The 15,552-nt window shown below is 36.9% G+C and overlaps 3 protein-coding genes across 3 annotated transcripts; 1 reads left to right on the top strand and 2 right to left on the bottom strand.

Moving 5' to 3' along the window:
- The first annotated feature begins 7,338 nt into the window (after positions 1-7,338).
- On the top strand, positions 7,339-7,920 carry LOC9322657 (cyclin-dependent protein kinase inhibitor SMR15). Its single transcript, XM_002888078.2, has one exon. The coding sequence runs from the start codon at positions 7,531-7,533 to the stop codon at positions 7,852-7,854; it is 324 nt and encodes a 107-aa protein (XP_002888124.1). The 5' UTR covers positions 7,339-7,530; the 3' UTR covers positions 7,855-7,920.
- Positions 7,921-10,823: 2,903 nt separating this feature from the next.
- LOC9322656 (MATH domain and coiled-coil domain-containing protein At2g42465) lies at positions 10,824-11,975 on the bottom strand. The gene is made up of 3 exons (XM_021034471.1): positions 11,736-11,975; positions 11,450-11,647; positions 10,824-11,370 (listed from the first exon to the last, which is right to left on the bottom strand). The coding sequence occupies exons 2-3, from the start codon at positions 11,486-11,488 to the stop codon at positions 10,963-10,965; spliced, it is 447 nt and encodes a 148-aa protein (XP_020890130.1). The 5' UTR covers positions 11,489-11,647; positions 11,736-11,975; the 3' UTR covers positions 10,824-10,962.
- A 1,081-nt stretch (positions 11,976-13,056) lies between these two features.
- LOC9322655 (protein trichome birefringence-like 2) lies at positions 13,057-15,396 on the bottom strand. Its single transcript, XM_021034411.1, has 5 exons — positions 14,534-15,396; positions 14,199-14,391; positions 13,904-14,097; positions 13,666-13,824; positions 13,057-13,599 (listed from the first exon to the last, which is right to left on the bottom strand). Exons 1-5 carry the CDS (start codon positions 15,202-15,204, stop codon positions 13,257-13,259), a joined length of 1,560 nt encoding a protein of 519 aa, XP_020890070.1. The 5' UTR covers positions 15,205-15,396; the 3' UTR covers positions 13,057-13,256.
- Between the last annotated feature and the right edge of the window lie 156 nt (positions 15,397-15,552).

Raw genomic sequence — 15,552 nt, 5'->3', positions numbered from 1 at the left:
CTCCTTGACAATGCATCAGCAACTACATTGTCCTTACCTTTTTTGTACTTGATGACATAGGGGAAGGTCTCAATGAATTCAACCCACCTTGCATGCCGCTTGTTGAGCTTCTGTTGTCCTTTAAGATGCTTTAAGGACTCATGATCTGTGTGAATGACAAACTCCTTAGGCCAGAGATAATGCTGCCATGTCTGTAGTGCTCTCACCAAAGCGTAAAGCTCCTTGTCATAAGTAGGATAATTGAGAGTAGCTCCTCCTAGTTTTTCACTGAAATAAGCTATTGGCTTCTTATCCTGCATTAAGACAGCACCAATTCCTACCCCGGAGGCATCACATTCAATCTCAAAAGTTTTAATAAAATCAGGGAGAGATAAGACAGGGGCATTAGTAAGCTTCTCTTTCAAAGCTTGGAAAGCATCCTCTTGAGCCCGTTCCCACTTGAATCCAACATTCTTCTTGATAACTTCAGTGAGAGGAGCTGCTAGAGTGCTAAAATCCTTTACAAAACGCCTATAGAAGCCAGCAAGTCCATGGAAGCTTCTCACTTCTCCTACAGATTTTGGGCTGGGCCATTCACGGATTGCCTTAACCTTTTCTTCGTCGACTTTTACTCCATCTGTACTCACAACAAAACCTAAGAAGACAAGGTTATCTGTTCCAAAAGTACATTTCTTAAGGTTGGCATAAAGCTTTTCCTTCCTAAGGACTTCTAGAACCATTTTCAGATGATCTACATGTTCTTCTAGACTCTTGCTGTAGACTAGGATATCATCAAAGTACACTACAACGAAATGTCCTATATAAGCCCTAAGAACATGATTCATCAGCCTCATGAATGTACTAGGTGCATTTGTCAGCCCGAATGGCATCACTAACCATTCATACAACCCTTGCTTAGTCTTAAATGCAGTTTTCCACTCATCGCCTTCTTTCATCCTAATTTGATGATATCCGCTTTTCAAATCTACTTTAGAAAAGATGCTAGAACCATGCAATTCGTCTAACATGTCATCTAATCTAGGTATAGGATGGCGATACTTCACTGTTATATTGTTGATGGCTCTGCAGTCAACACACATTCTCCAGCTTCCATCCTTCTTAGGTACAAGCAATACAGGTACAGCACAGGGACTCATACTCTCACGAATATGACCTCTCTCCATTAGCTCGGTTACTTGTTTTTCTAGCTCCTTGGTCTCCACAGGATTAGTTCTGTATGCTGGTCTATTTGGCAAGGACGCTCCTGGAACAAAGTCTATTTGGTGCTCAATGCCTCTGATGGGTGGTAAACCTTGAGGATTCTCCTCTGGGAACACATCAGTATAATCCTGCAGTAGAAACTTAATTTTGCTAGGAATGGCCTGCTCAGGATTAGTTATGCTCACGAGAGTCTCTTTAAAAACAAAGAGTAATTTAGATGAATGTAAATCACTTCCCTTTTGCTTACTCTCGGTTATCATGAGGTTAGGTGATTTTTCTTTCTGTTTCCTCCTCATTTTCATGCTCAACTGGTCAAGATATACCTCATGCGGAGTCATTGGAGCCAGTATGGTTTTTCTGCCCTTGAACTCAAAGATTTGACGATTGGTGAAACCGTCATGCATTACTCTTCGGTCTGACTGCCATGGTCTTCCCAATAGAATGTGACTAGCGTCCATAGGCAGTATGTCACACAAAATTTTGTCCTCATACTTTCCAATAGACAATGGTACCTTCACTTGTCTGCTCACGCTCATTTCTCCATCCTCATTCAACCACTGCAGTTTGTATGGCTTCGGATGCTTCAGGACCTTTAAACCAAGTTTTTCCACCATGGTCTCACTGGCAACGTTGGTGCAGCTTCCTCCATCTATGATTAAACTACAGACCTTGTCATTGACAATACATCTTGAGTGAAATAGATTTTCTCTTTGCTCTTGCTCGTCTGTCTTAGCAATAACACTCAAAGTCTTCATGGCAACCAGCAGCTCTCCTTTAGATGGCGCTTCACAGTCTTCTGATGATGAGTTCTCTTCTTGCTGCTCATCCTCTGACTCTATCTCGCCAGTATCTTTCAGTATCATGATTCTCTTGTTTGAGCACTCACTAGCGTAATGACCATGTCCGTGACACTTAAAGCACTTGATGTCTCTGGTTCTGGTCTCAACAGCTTTGCCCTTTCCTTTCTGATCTTGATCCTCAACCTTTGGCTTGACAAAGGGTTTGTAGTCTTTCTGAAATCCTGATCGCTCATCTCTTTGGTAGCTAGGCTTTCCTGAACCAAAGCTAGGCTTTCCTGAACCAAAGCTAGGCTTAGAGCTTCTTCTCTTAAGTTGTTTCTCGAACATGATGGCTTTGTGTAGCAGCTCTTCTAGCTCCACGTAGTGCTGAACTTCTACTCTGTCAATGATATCTCGGTTCAGACCTCCCATGAATCTAGACATTGTAGCTTCTTCATCTTCTTGAATATCTGCTCTCAACATCAATGTCTCCATCTCTTTGTAGTATTCTTCAACTGATCTACTTCCTTGGACTAGATTCCTCAATCTATTGTGTAGCTCTCTGTGGTAGTGACTGGGAACGAACCTCTTCCTCATTATAGTCTTTATCTGAGTCCATGTCTCAATGGGATAATCTCCAGCACGTCTTCTTGTGGTGACCAATTGATCCCACCAACTCAATGCGTAGTTCTGGAACCCTGTTGGTGCTAATTTCACTTTACGCTCCTCTGTATAACCTTGACAACCGAATACTATCTCAATCTTCTTTTCCCATTCTAAGTACTCTTCAGGGTCACTGGTTCCCTGGAAAGAAGGAATCCGTATCTTCAAGCCAGCTAGGTCATCTCTGGGTGGAGCTCTTTCTTCTCTGTGATGTCTTCTCCTTCTATGGCTGTTACGAGTAGAGGTTTGGCTGTAATAGTTGTGTGCCGCCTCTTGATCAGAAGGATTTCTAGTGTCTCTGTTCTGTCTGCCCTGGGTTGATCTCTCATTAGCTTCAAACCTTTCGTCCATCATTTTTGCCATGTTAGCAGTAAGAGTAGCTGTGAGAGTTGCTGTAAGAGCTTCCAGCAACAACTTGTTGTTCTGTACCTGACTGCTTTCTTCCTTGTCCTTATCAGACATGTCTGCAATGATCGAAACAAAGAAAACCAGTAAAGTGTTCCTTGTAAATCGAGCAACAAACAATAGAGTCTGAAAATTCAAAACCCTAAATAGCTTATATTGAACCCTAATCGAGCAAGCATGGAAGACGAATCGTTTTATTCCTAATTACTAGATCGAGTACGTAATTAAACAGTTCAGAACGTGATCTAAATGATTTGACAAGTTTCATACAGATCGGATAAGTATTCAAGCCTAGAACGATGAAACAATTTCGCAAGAACAAATCAGAAGATGAAAAGTTTAGATTGATACAACCTGACACGAAGTGGCTCTGATACCACTTAATATGATCTTGGTCAAAGATCTATGTCCCTTGAATACACTTCGTGAGGTTGAACGAAAACAGCTTGCGGATTGACTGTTTTAGAGAGGTGGAGATCGAGTAGGCGATCTGGTGGACGTGTTCGAGTGGTCTGGTAAGTGTACTCGAGTGGTCTGGTGAGTGTACTCGAGTAGATCTGTTCGAGTGGTTCTGGTGGAGTGAAACGAGTGATCTGGTGAGTGTACTCGAGTAGTCTGGTGAGTGTACTCGAGTAGGTCTGTTCGAGTGGATCTGGTGGAGTGAAACGAGTGATCTGGTGAGTGTACTCGAGTAGTCTGGTGAGTGTACTCGAGTAGGTCTGTTCGAGTGGATCTGGTGGAGTGAAACGAGTGAGATCGAGTGGTGAAGAAGATGAGGGGTCGAATAGAACTTCCAAAGGCTGCGGGATTCCTTTGAACTTCCAGGCTTGATTCTGCTTGGATATGACACACCAAGAGCAGTTTCAAGATGAGATCGTGATATTACACACACAAACTCAAGATCAAACGAATTCAGAAAGAGTTTTTGATAAGAAAATGTTTGATGTCGTTTACAATGGAGGAGAACCGAATATAAAGAAGAAGAAGAGAGTCTAGGGAGTTGAAGAGTTCACCTAGGGAAAGAAAAAACGAAATAAACACACAAGACTAAGTTTAAAATCGAAATGGGCTCCTCCATGCAGATGGGCTCTGAGACAGCAATGGGCTTGAGTAAAAGAGTGTGTGGGCTTGCCTCATTAAAAACCTCTCTTGGAAAACCCATTGGGACAAAACCAAGAGGAGGGAAAAAGAGTGCAAGTCACACACCTCCATTGCTGTCGCTTAAACGGCTTGAATCACAACCAGTGTGGTTGGACAAGCTTCTGGTTTAAGGCTGCCCTCAATGTGTTGTAGAAGTGTGTTGATAGCTTGATTCAACTGCTTAGTCCTTGATCTCGTCATTGGTCCAGTAGCAACTTGCAAAGCAACGTCCTCTTTAGCTCCAAGAACTTCATCTCCATGCTCCTTAGCTCCATGCTCGATCAAGTGTTCCTCTGGTGCAATGTCCTGCTCGATCACATCTCCTGCTTGGTGGTCGAGTATGTCCTCTGGTACATGCTGATCCTTAGCTCCATGATCCAAGCTTTCCACTATCACATCAATTTCCGACGAATTTTCCGACAACTAATCTCGACAGAAATTTCTGACGAATTTCCGACGAATATTGTTTTCCGACCAGAGAATTCCGACAAACTTGGTGTAGTCGGAAATTCGTCGGAAACATCCATTTCCGACGAATTTCCGACTATTTGGTTTGTCGGAATTTGCTATGTTTTCTTGTAGTGTAACGGTAAGAATTCGTCAGCCAATGGAAATAAAGAAGAAGAATGAGAGTTGACGTTCAAATGGTGTGACTAAAGAAAAATGCGGTCACAGTCAAACGTATGATATGGTCAACAAATAGAGACGACATTGACCAAAAGATTCAAAACTTTGAAACTAGACTCTCATTATCTCGTTACTTCATTAATTACTTGCACTGAAAAAATATGTATAAAAATGGTTAAATTTGAAAGTAATTAAAAGTAATAAGTGCAAATTAAATTCATATAGCTTAGAGTCACGCGTTTCCTCGGGATCCCCTATCGATCATTAAAAACCTATTTGAGTCTTTTGTATATTTGGTCCATTTGTTCACTCACTCTAACACACATTCTTCATTTCTTCGCTCACTCACACACACATTCTTAATTCTTTCCTCAATCGATTTCAGTAAAATTTGTTTATATATAGTCTACAGAATCCTTGGCTTTATTATTTCGTAATACACTCATTATTTTTTGCTTACATATATATTTTGTATATTTGTAATGTTAGAACTTAGAATTGGTCTAAAAAGTTTAAATATGAAATGTTATTAATCCATATTTATAATCCAGAATTGGTATTTAATAAGATTTGAATCTCTTTGTTTCACAAAAAAATGTTTATTTTGGAAAATATACGACTATAATTAATGGAGATTAATTAGGAAAAAAATAAAGATTATTCCAGAATTTAGGTGCATGAAGGTTTTATTTGCAGTGGCCAAACAGATTACTTGTAGAGAAACCATATTCTAATCACCTAACTTCGATCAACATAAAACGGCGTATCTTAATCATTAGTTAGGGCACTTTTTAGTTGACTACGATATCTTCTGCACCACCCTTTAAAAACTATTATCACCTTTCAATTTCTAATGAATAAAACTATATCACTTAAGTATGTATCAAAAAGAACATATATCAACATAAGTTTTTCCATTTAGGGTATATACTATATAGTCATAATTCTTTTTAATTAAACATATGCTTTAGATATCATGATTACATTCTTTATGGTTAAGAAAAAAAAATAGGATTCTTTGTCACGTCTATTTAAAACCTCAAGCATCCTTGTATACTCAATCTCACTATCTCTTCGTTCCTTTAATGTAACCAAGGAGATAAATACGAACAATTCTTGGGTTCACCCCTTCTAGTTTTAACCAATCATTATGCCATGTCATATGACATTTTTTAAAAAATTAAAAATTAAACAAACAAATATAATAAATTAAAAAAAAAATCATCAACAATAAAATCAATTTAAGAACTTAACGGAGTCGTCTTCTTTTCTTTTTAGGTTTTACAAACTATTCGGTGGCCATTGTTATGTTAACTTGTTTTGAATAACTGAGTCTTAACTTATTCATCCTCTTTTGTGGTATTAGAACCTTCAAATTCTGGAATTGTTCCATCTGCAACGTGCGTTACACAATTAATATTTTTCTAAACTTTGGGAAGGTATATTCTACATCCAGAAAACTAACGCTCTTGTATCTGTAATAAGAATTTTAATTTGAAAATTTAGGATCATGTGAATGCAATCAATTTGTATAGGATTATGTATGTTTTTGTTTGGGGTTTGGAATTTTCTTGTCTTAGTCTAGTCTCGTAATTTTGTTTCGGGTTTGTAAATTTAGGATCATGTGTCTAGTCTCGTGAAAATCACATACATATTGTAAGTGCATATAATAATCTTCTTTCTTCTTTCCCATTATTTTCTTCCAAGCTTGTCTTGCCTAGTTTGTTGTCGTATGAAAGAGAAATTGAAACTCCAATCAATAGTACTAGTAAATAATACTCCTACTAACATAAAAGAAAGAAGGCACTTTTATGTGCTGCCGGGAAAGTTGCTGAGAAGCAAATATAAAAAGTTCAAATTGATGACTATATGCTTATACCAATGGCTAAAATTGACGATAAAAGATCACAAACAAACTCAAATATATGTATTCTCGTTTTTACAAAAACACAATCCGACATTTCAAGTAGAAGAGACGGTCTTGAAGGAGTCGCGAAGGTGGGTTAATGTATCGTGGTCGTAAATAGACGTAGAGCTTGTTCTTGGTGCAAGTGACTGTGATCAGGCTGTGCTTTCCAACTCCATCGATACATATAGTAGATCTTCCCTGTCTCCTCATTCCTCTTCTCCGACACCACTTTGTCGGTGCCGGCTATCAAATCATGCAGCTCCACGTCTGACAAGGCCGTGTTGTTCAGAATCACATCCCTCGGCGCCGGCTATCAAATCCTTCTCCGTCTTCTTCTTCGGGTTGTAGAAATCACATGTTTCTAATTAAAACCTAAAAAGAAAAGACGACGACTCCGTTTAGTTCTTCAATTGATTTTTTTGTTAATGATTTTATTTTTATAATTTGGTTTATTTGGTTGACAAAAAGAAATTATTTTATTTATTTATTTAATTTAACTTATTTTTAAGTTTTATATGACATGGCATAATGATTGACTAAAAGTAAAAGGTCTGAATACATGGTTCAATAAATACTAAGATACAAATTTTTAAAAAAAAAAAAAAATTTAATCGACACCGATCGGTTGTCTTGAAGTCACTGTTGACTATAAGACCAATCCTCTTCTCTGAATCACATGTTTCATTCTCTTCACATTCTCTCTCGTTCCAAACTAATGTTACTTTAAAAACCCAATCTTTAACTACTTCATTCTCCATTTCTATCATACAATTTTCTTGTTTCTCTCTTAACTTCATACGATAACTTATGGGAGTTTCCGGCAAGACTCACCACCAGTTTGATGGAAAATTTGGCGAAACTGTCGAAGGAAAGAAATGGGTCATCACAGGAATCTCCTTACGTTCTCCGAAGAAGCCGATTAGCTTCCCCTCCTCAGCCGTAGCTGACACGGAAGACGAAGATCTTTGTCCAACGACTCCAACGGCTGCTTCCGTTAGAATACCGACGGTGTTTCCATGTCCTCCGGCGCCTAAGAAACGGAAACCGTCATTGAAGTTTAGCTATGACGGCGCTAGAGAGTTCTTTTCTCCACCAGATCTCGAGACCGTCTTCATATACAGAACTACTTAATTCTGATTATATATAATTTCTACTCTCTCTAATCTTTTTAGGTTTTCCTTTAAAAAAAATAGTTTCATAAATTTCTAAATTATTTCTTCATTAATACTTTAGCTTCTTACTTTTAACTTTTAAGTGTTTTTCACACTAAAATGGTCGTAATAAAAGATGTATCTGTCTTTTTGTTTGTTACTTTTCATTTTCTTTTGCTGTGCCTGTTACCATGCTATTAAAATATTTTTTTCTCAACAAATTATAAGTAGTTTTCTGGTGAGGGTGAAAATCAAGAGTCTCTGTTCCAAGAAAATATCTACATTATCGAAACTGTAAGATGATTACAAGAATCTATGTGTACTTTTAGGCTTCATATTCTCCTCCTTTTACTCCGAATGTTTGTCTACCGTGAAGTTTTGCTAGTAGAAGACTCAACGATGAAAAAGAAAAAAAAAAAACTCAACGATGAAGATTTGACATGTAACTAATTCCATCATGATCGAATCATTGCACCATAGGTCAAAATAGAGTTGTTTGATAATCTCAGATCGACTATATACAAGTTGGAGAACCTAGTCTAATATATTAATAATATAGAAAATTTACTATTGCCAATTTACATATATGGATTTACTGGTATAGTTAGCAGAGCCTTAATTTTAAAAATATGCTGAATATATTACTCTCTCTATATCATTTTAAGTGATGTTTAAAGTTTTGCACACAAATTAAGAAATATATAACTTATATTCAATTTATATCCCTTTTTACATAATTACATCATCAAGTAAACTGAATTAAACTAATAAAAAAAACATACTGCAAAATAATTAATTAGTCAAAATAAAAGTTTAAAACATCTTAAAATGAAAAAAAAATTAATCACTTAAAATGATATGGAGAGAGTATATATATAATACAAAAACTTACCTCCCTATTTATGATAGAATCCAAATCAGTACTCCACACTACTGCATGTTCATGCATAGCAACTGAGAAAGTACACCTCATGACCTCAATATCGAAAAAGCCTTAGCGTCAACTGTCAACTTGTACTTTTAACCCAAAACGTACCATAACTTGTTTTGCCCTATTTAAATAACAAACAATCAACCCAACAGTATTCCAAAACTTTCAATTAATTGAAGAATTTTGACCGTTATTTTATATACAAAATCTTCCCCATTAAAATATTAACAAGTTGTGTTTGATTGAGGACAAATATTTTTTGAAGGAGATCGTTGGATCTAGACAGTTCGATTGTTACATGTTTAATATAAAACTTAATTTAATAGATTCAAAATAAGGTATATTGAATTTCACCAACGTTGTGTTGGCCCAGTGATCTTCCAGTTAGAGGTACTGGGTTCGACGTCCGTTGGGAGAGATCTCTTCTCCGAAGCAGATGAATTTAACCTGGTGTGGGTTCCGCCTTTGGGAGATGTAGGATTTTTGGGGTTGAACTTCCAGATATTAAAAAAAAATAAAGAATTTCATGTTATGTTTTTTTTTTTATTGTTTAAGTAGATATTGATTTAAGTTGATTTTCTTGTCTACTAGATTGAAGTTGTGAACGCGACAATTAACTAATACTGAACTTCTTAAATGATATATATAGGGGTTCGTTTTGCTAAAATAGTACTTAAGAAAATTTCCTAAACTTTTTTGGTTGCTACCACAGAATTATTGGTTAGAAACTTTCACGTGCCTTCTATGGTTTTGGAAGCAGAAACTAACAGTTTGGGCAGAGAAAGGGTTTAATTTGCTGACTGCATTATCAAAATGGACTTGGCTAAAGTTGTGGCAGAATTAATGGATTCAGAGGAGTGCCCATTTCTTGAAGTTTTATTGCATGAGATCCGACATTTTCACAAGCCATTTGGCTTCAAGACTTGCTTAGTGAAGTAAATGGCGTAACATGCAAGAAAGCTCTTATTCGCATAGACAACAAGTCAGCCATCGCCCTCACCAAGAATCCAGTATTTCACGGACGAAGCAAACACATACATACACGTTACCATTTCATAAGAGAGTGTGTTGAGGATGGATTAGTTGAAGTAGAACATGTTCCCGGTGAAGAACAAAAGGCGGACATTTAGACAAAAGCTTTAGGAAGGATCAAGTTCAAAGAGATGAGAGATCTCATTGGTGTTCAAGACTTGGAGAAGTTCGAATTCAAGCTTAAGAGGGAGATTGTTGGTTTAAGCTTGAAGAGTGATAAACCGGAAGAGACTTGAACCGCAAGTTATCGGTTCAATGAGAAGATAAAGGCTAATCTTTAGGAGTTATCTAGAAGATTCTTAAGTAGTCCTAATCGAGTTATGATTAGGTTAAGTGTTGTGCCTATATAAGCATATATCGAGTTGTGATATAGCTTATGAGATTTGAGTTGAGAGATTAAGGTTTTGAGTTAGTTTCCTTAATAAAGAGAGTTATTCATATCTTTGGTTCTTGATTCATATCTTAGAAACAATAGATATTGCCCAAATACTAAACTGAATCGCACTCTCTGACTTTAGAACACTCGCTTGCAAAAATGTGAAAACTAAAGTACACAACACAGTACAATGCTAATTAAACGAGTTCATAAATCACTAATGATGACTACCTACTGGCTGTCTTGCCAAGATTGTTCTTGGAATCCACTATGTTTCATGATAGACAATACTCTGTAATAAAACCAAAGCACTCTAGAGGTCATTGAAATCTCTACACAATTTTGATGACAACCAAATTCATCACCCAAACTTCTAAGTCAAGTGGTTATTTTCACTTCCTCATTTATAATAGAGCCATGACCCTAACTATATAGGTATTGGGGAATGCTACAAGATTTTGAAACCTAGACTTTTATCTCGATATGTTTTCTCAATAGCTAAGAATGCAAATCCAATAATTGATCTATGTATTGGGAGAACCGGAGATGGACGGTCGAGATTATCGCCCAAAATTATGTAAATTATGAAGATCGAGAAGGATGTAGAAGTTATGATATATTAAGTTTAAGAAGTTTAACATCATCTCTATATAAGAGAATGTAATTTATACCTTTAATCTTATGAGAGTCTATTCTAATTTTTCCTAAACATTTTTGTGTTCTTTACTCTCATCAATTTGATTTTGGCATCAAATAATGTCGGAAAACGACAACATTTTAGAAGCAGCAGCAGCAGATTGAGCCTTCTCACTTTCAAGTTCAACTCTGAGATCCGACAAACTCAGCTCCATATTCTTGACGCGTTCCTCCAATTCTTGGACTCCGAGATTATCAGCAATTGCTTTCTTCCTCTCCAAGGAAACCTCCTCAAGCTTTGTCTTTAACCAATCCAGCTTAAATCCCGCTTCTATTAGCTCGCTCAACTCGCTGTCAATGTTGCTTAGCTCAGACTCAGAAAAGCTAAGTGGAGGCCTGCACAATGTCTCGATGAGGCTGAGGACAATATTCATGTATGCTGTCTTCAGACCTTTGCCATTTAGTTTGAAATCATTTGCAATGTCTGGGTGTTTCATGAAAAGCTGGCTGACAGAAAAAACCTGCCAACAACAACAACATCCGGTTATCCAGAAAGAAAGAAAGAAAGAAACAAGATAGAAAAAGAAACCCTAATCATACCTGACTTGAAGGAACCTCAAAACCTTCGATTTCAAACATCTCCTTGCCAGTTACATATCTTTCTTCACCTGCTTTAACTTCAACTTTAATGATCAGTTTGTTATTCTCTAGATGTCCTTCCTCTTTAAGCTTGCTAAGAGGCAGAGTCCTATTACCCCAAGCTAGGATTTTATCGCAGATCGAACAAGCTTGATATTTCTGTAAGACAAACAAATATGTATATATATTATCATGTATAAATTATTGCTCCGCCTAAGATAAATAGAAGATACGATCATATCATTACCAGCTGCTCTGTAGAGCACTTTTCCCGATTGATTCAACAAAAGGAAGCGATAACTAGCTCGCGTTCTCCATCCAGTTATAAGCGATTTAGAATTGTGAACGCAGAGGTACAAACGCAAGTCATCTTCGTTTTCCTTGGGATCAACTAGAACATACCTAAGAAAATATTTAAATTAAAAACCCTTTTGAGTGCTAAATGATCTAATATAGATTCCGACCAAAAAAAAAAATGATCTAATATAGATTTACCATAATTATTCAATTTTTTGAAACTAAACATTGATTTTAATCGCTTACCATTCCCATCCACAGCTTAAGAACGTTGGAGACGCCATCGGCTTTTTCCTCTCGGAGAAGTTATTTATCTCAAACGTGAAAATCGTTTGCAACTCATAATTCCGTATATCTGTTTAAAACACTTTATTAGACATCTTCTAGAAGACAAACAAATTTCTCATAAAACTTTTTTGCTACTCTAAGACAAAAAAAAACAAAAAAGCAAACAAACAAAACTTATATCAAAAGAAATCAGAAGAACCAACGACTTACCCGAAGTGCTCTTCTGCATCTGATTCCCCATATCTTTATCAAAATTAAACGCTTTCTTAGGCTTTACTTCGTCAACCAAAAGACAAAGTTCTTGCAGATAATTTGTAAGAAGAATTTTTGGGTGCTAGACGAAACCCTATTATACAAAGTTGGATACGTTCTGCTTAAATTAATGGAAAAAGTGGACACTTTAAACAAAAAAAATGGAAAGTCCCTCATAACTGTTTAGGCATATATTATTATTTCCATACACGTATTCTTTTCTTTTTGAAAGTTTACATATACATGACAGTATGTTACGTGATGATCATGGGAGTTGGTATCAGAGACAAGTTCCTATTCCTATGAGTTAAGTTTATCAGGATTAGCAGTATATATAATCAACATCACAAAAATACAAAAACTATATATATCATTCTAACCAAATTAAGAGTTAATTTTTGAAATAATAAAAGAAACACAGAAGTTGAAGTAAATGACATTATGTTAAGTTGATTGAGAAAGGAGTACTCCATAAATTTGTGTGGAGTACTTCATTTCTATATAAAGCTTAAAATTTGTGTGGTACTCCATAGAATTATTGTTTTGAAACCTATATACATTGATATCTATTACAATGGGTAACAATTTCAGTGGCAATATAGAACATCAAGATAATAGATTGAAAAGACCATGATTTGTATCCTAATGATTTATGCTAGTGTTGTCGATGCGTCCCCACTCGGATTCAAATCCGGATATTACACATATTTTGACCAAAAAATGGCAAGTTCTTTAGTAGAAATTTCTTCTTTTATACCAACAAAGTCCAAATTAAAACTTCGTCTCTAATACAATGCCTATAACCAGCAAAAAGAAAGAACAAAAAGATATGGAAACATAACCCTCCTTTCTTTTCTAGAAAGGAGATTTGCTTCATATATATATACTTTACAACTGCAACAAGATACAAATACAAACCAAAGGACTTAGCCTACCACTTAGATGCAAGCCCGGCCTTTAACAGTGACACATACAAGAGCTGGTTCCATGTGTCTGGAATACCCGGTAAGCACCAATGGCTACAATCTTGGTGACTCACGGCCTCTCTTTTCTCCTTTTCGGTCCTGTACACCATTCTATATATCGACGGGTGACCATCTTTTCTGAAATCCGTTAGTCGACTTATGTTCATATATATCACCGGAGTTTTCATTGTATCACGGAGAATATACTCGAGAGCTTTCATTTTCGAAGGATACTTTGCTAAGTACCTCGTGTTGAAAATCGGTTCTGTTTCTTTGTGGCATTGTCCACCTGAGTTCCAAGGCCCTCCTCTGTATAAGAGCACCGGCTCAATATCGTCTATACCGAATTTGTATATGAAAAGCATTAGGAATTACCTGAAATGTGTAACGGAATAACCTCTAAATACTACATGGGTTTGACTGCGGTCGATGTTCTTATCGACCCATTTCGCCCAAGTAATGAGAGCTCGTTTATAAGCTTCGAGAACCTTGAGCCTCGGGTACACAACGTTACCTTCTTGGTAATAGTTCTCTCTGCAAAAAACATCAAAATCATTGTTAAGTAAAACACAACGAGGTCTTCTCGTTCAGGTTCTCTGTTTCCGACTCATACCCTAGCTTCGTTTTGTCATGAGTCCACCAATGACCGGTGTTGAAAATCAGTATATCAGCATCTCGATACATGGATGTCGTCTTGTCCATCATATCCAGCCTTAAAGTCTCCAATGTAGTCCCATTCACGTCTTTGAAACTTGATTCCCTTACAAAAAAGGGCGAGCCAACGAAATCCACCGTGCAATTATAGTCCTGCAAGAACAAGTAAAAGATCCCAAAAACATCAAGCAAACATGCATTATCACAGCTTTTAGAATGGTACTACACATTCCGCAAGAAAATCGGTATCTCACCTCGAATCTGAAAGCGTAAAACCCTTTCTTCTTGAACTCTCTTCTACCAGAAATCTCATACACTCGTTTCTTGTCCTTGAGACTATGTCTAAGAATGCAAACAAGAGACTCCCACATGTTCCGGTTTATCGAATCTCCCACGAAAACCAACTTCTTCCCTCTTAACTTGTCCAGAAAATCAGTTCCATTCAACCTTTATATTCCAACACAGAGATAACATTGTACTACTTATCAGACAAAAACCCTAATTTCAAAACTCAGTTCACTAAAACCTCAATCAAAATCGTGTTACATACTCAAAACCTAACTTCATCAAGAACACCAAGGATCATTACCTGGGAATGTCACACCCATTTGGTTGCCATCTCCATTTAGCATAAGCATCATCAGGTCTTCCATTAGCGTGACAGTTGAAATCTCTGTCTATATACGGACACGAACCAGATGGGTAATACGGCATTGTCTCATCATCAGCTCTAACCCAACTTCCATCGTAGATATCACAATCAGACGCCAAGCTCGAGCTATTCCCCACACTTGTTGTAGCATTTACTTCGAGGGTATTTTTGTCATCTGCAACTGAGACTTTACCCTCTTCAGGCAAACTCGAGTTCTTAACTACTTCTCCAGATCTTTGTCCGGAATCAAAGTTTGAAACTTTACCCTCTTCAGACAAAGTTGTGTTCTTTGAACCAGCGTCTACTGTTGTTCCAGATCTATGTTCGGCATCAAAGCTTGGAACTTTGACACCTGGGACCTTGTCGGTGAGATTTACTACTTCAGGCTTCTCGTTCACTTGCTTAACAGAAGACGAAGTGTTAAGATTGGAGCTTTTGAGACCTTGAAGCAGAGGAGAGACGAAAGGGACATTGAAGGAGGAACTAGTAAAGGAGAGAAGTGTAAGGAGAAGGAAAGAAGCAGCGATTCCTAAACCGAATCTGGTTAAGATGTTTCTTCTAGAAGACAAAATTTGGTCTGGAAACAGAACTTTCTTAGACGAATCCATCTTCTTGGTTAGTCCAAATGCAAATTAGAGTAGACAAAACATGGAGACTTGAGTTTTGAGATTTTGAAAAAATTAACAAAAATGGTAAGTTCTGGTTTCTGAGTAAATGTAAAAGAGAGGGAGAGTTTTGAGATTTTGATTTCGATGAGACTTGAGTTTGGGGGAATAAGCGGTTTCTCTCGAAGATAACGATTTCAGTTTTAAACCACCATTCATGTTTGTCAAAAGTTAAATTCCTAATGAAGTGTTTTTTATTATTATTAATGACGTTGGTAATGACTAAAATGAATGTTTTATCTTTTTTATTCTTGTCAATACAGTATTTGTAAATACTACTCCCTCCGTTTC

Source organism: Arabidopsis lyrata (assembly GCF_000004255.2).
Source record: "Arabidopsis lyrata subsp. lyrata unplaced genomic scaffold ARALYscaffold_2, whole genome shotgun sequence".
NCBI lineage: Eukaryota > Viridiplantae > Streptophyta > Magnoliopsida > Brassicales > Brassicaceae > Arabidopsis > Arabidopsis lyrata.
The sequence above is the reverse complement of the archived record's forward strand: the minus strand, read 5'-3'. Positions and strand labels throughout refer to the sequence as shown.

Excerpts from the sequence above, each read along its gene's own strand:
- LOC9322657 (XM_002888078.2), top strand. The coding sequence starts at position 7,531 with ATGGGAGTTTCCGGCAAGACTCACCACCAGTTTGATGGAAAATTTGGC.
- LOC9322656 (XM_021034471.1), bottom strand. The coding sequence starts at position 11,488 with ATGTTTGAAATCGAAGGTTTTGAGGTTCCTTCAAGTCAG. Across the intron at positions 11,371-11,449 it reads TTGAGGTTCCTTCAAGTCAG|GTTTTTTCTGTCAGCCAGCT; the intron begins GTATGATTAGGG and ends TGTTGTTGGCAG.
- LOC9322655 (XM_021034411.1), bottom strand. The coding sequence starts at position 15,204 with ATGGATTCGTCTAAGAAAGTTCTGTTTCCAGACCAAATTTTGTCTTCT. Across the intron at positions 14,392-14,533 it reads AATGGGTGTGACATTCCCAG|GTTGAATGGAACTGATTTTC; the intron begins GTAATGATCCTT and ends TGGAATATAAAG. Across the intron at positions 14,098-14,198 it reads TTTACGCTTTCAGATTCGAG|GACTATAATTGCACGGTGGA; the intron begins GTGAGATACCGA and ends TTGTTCTTGCAG.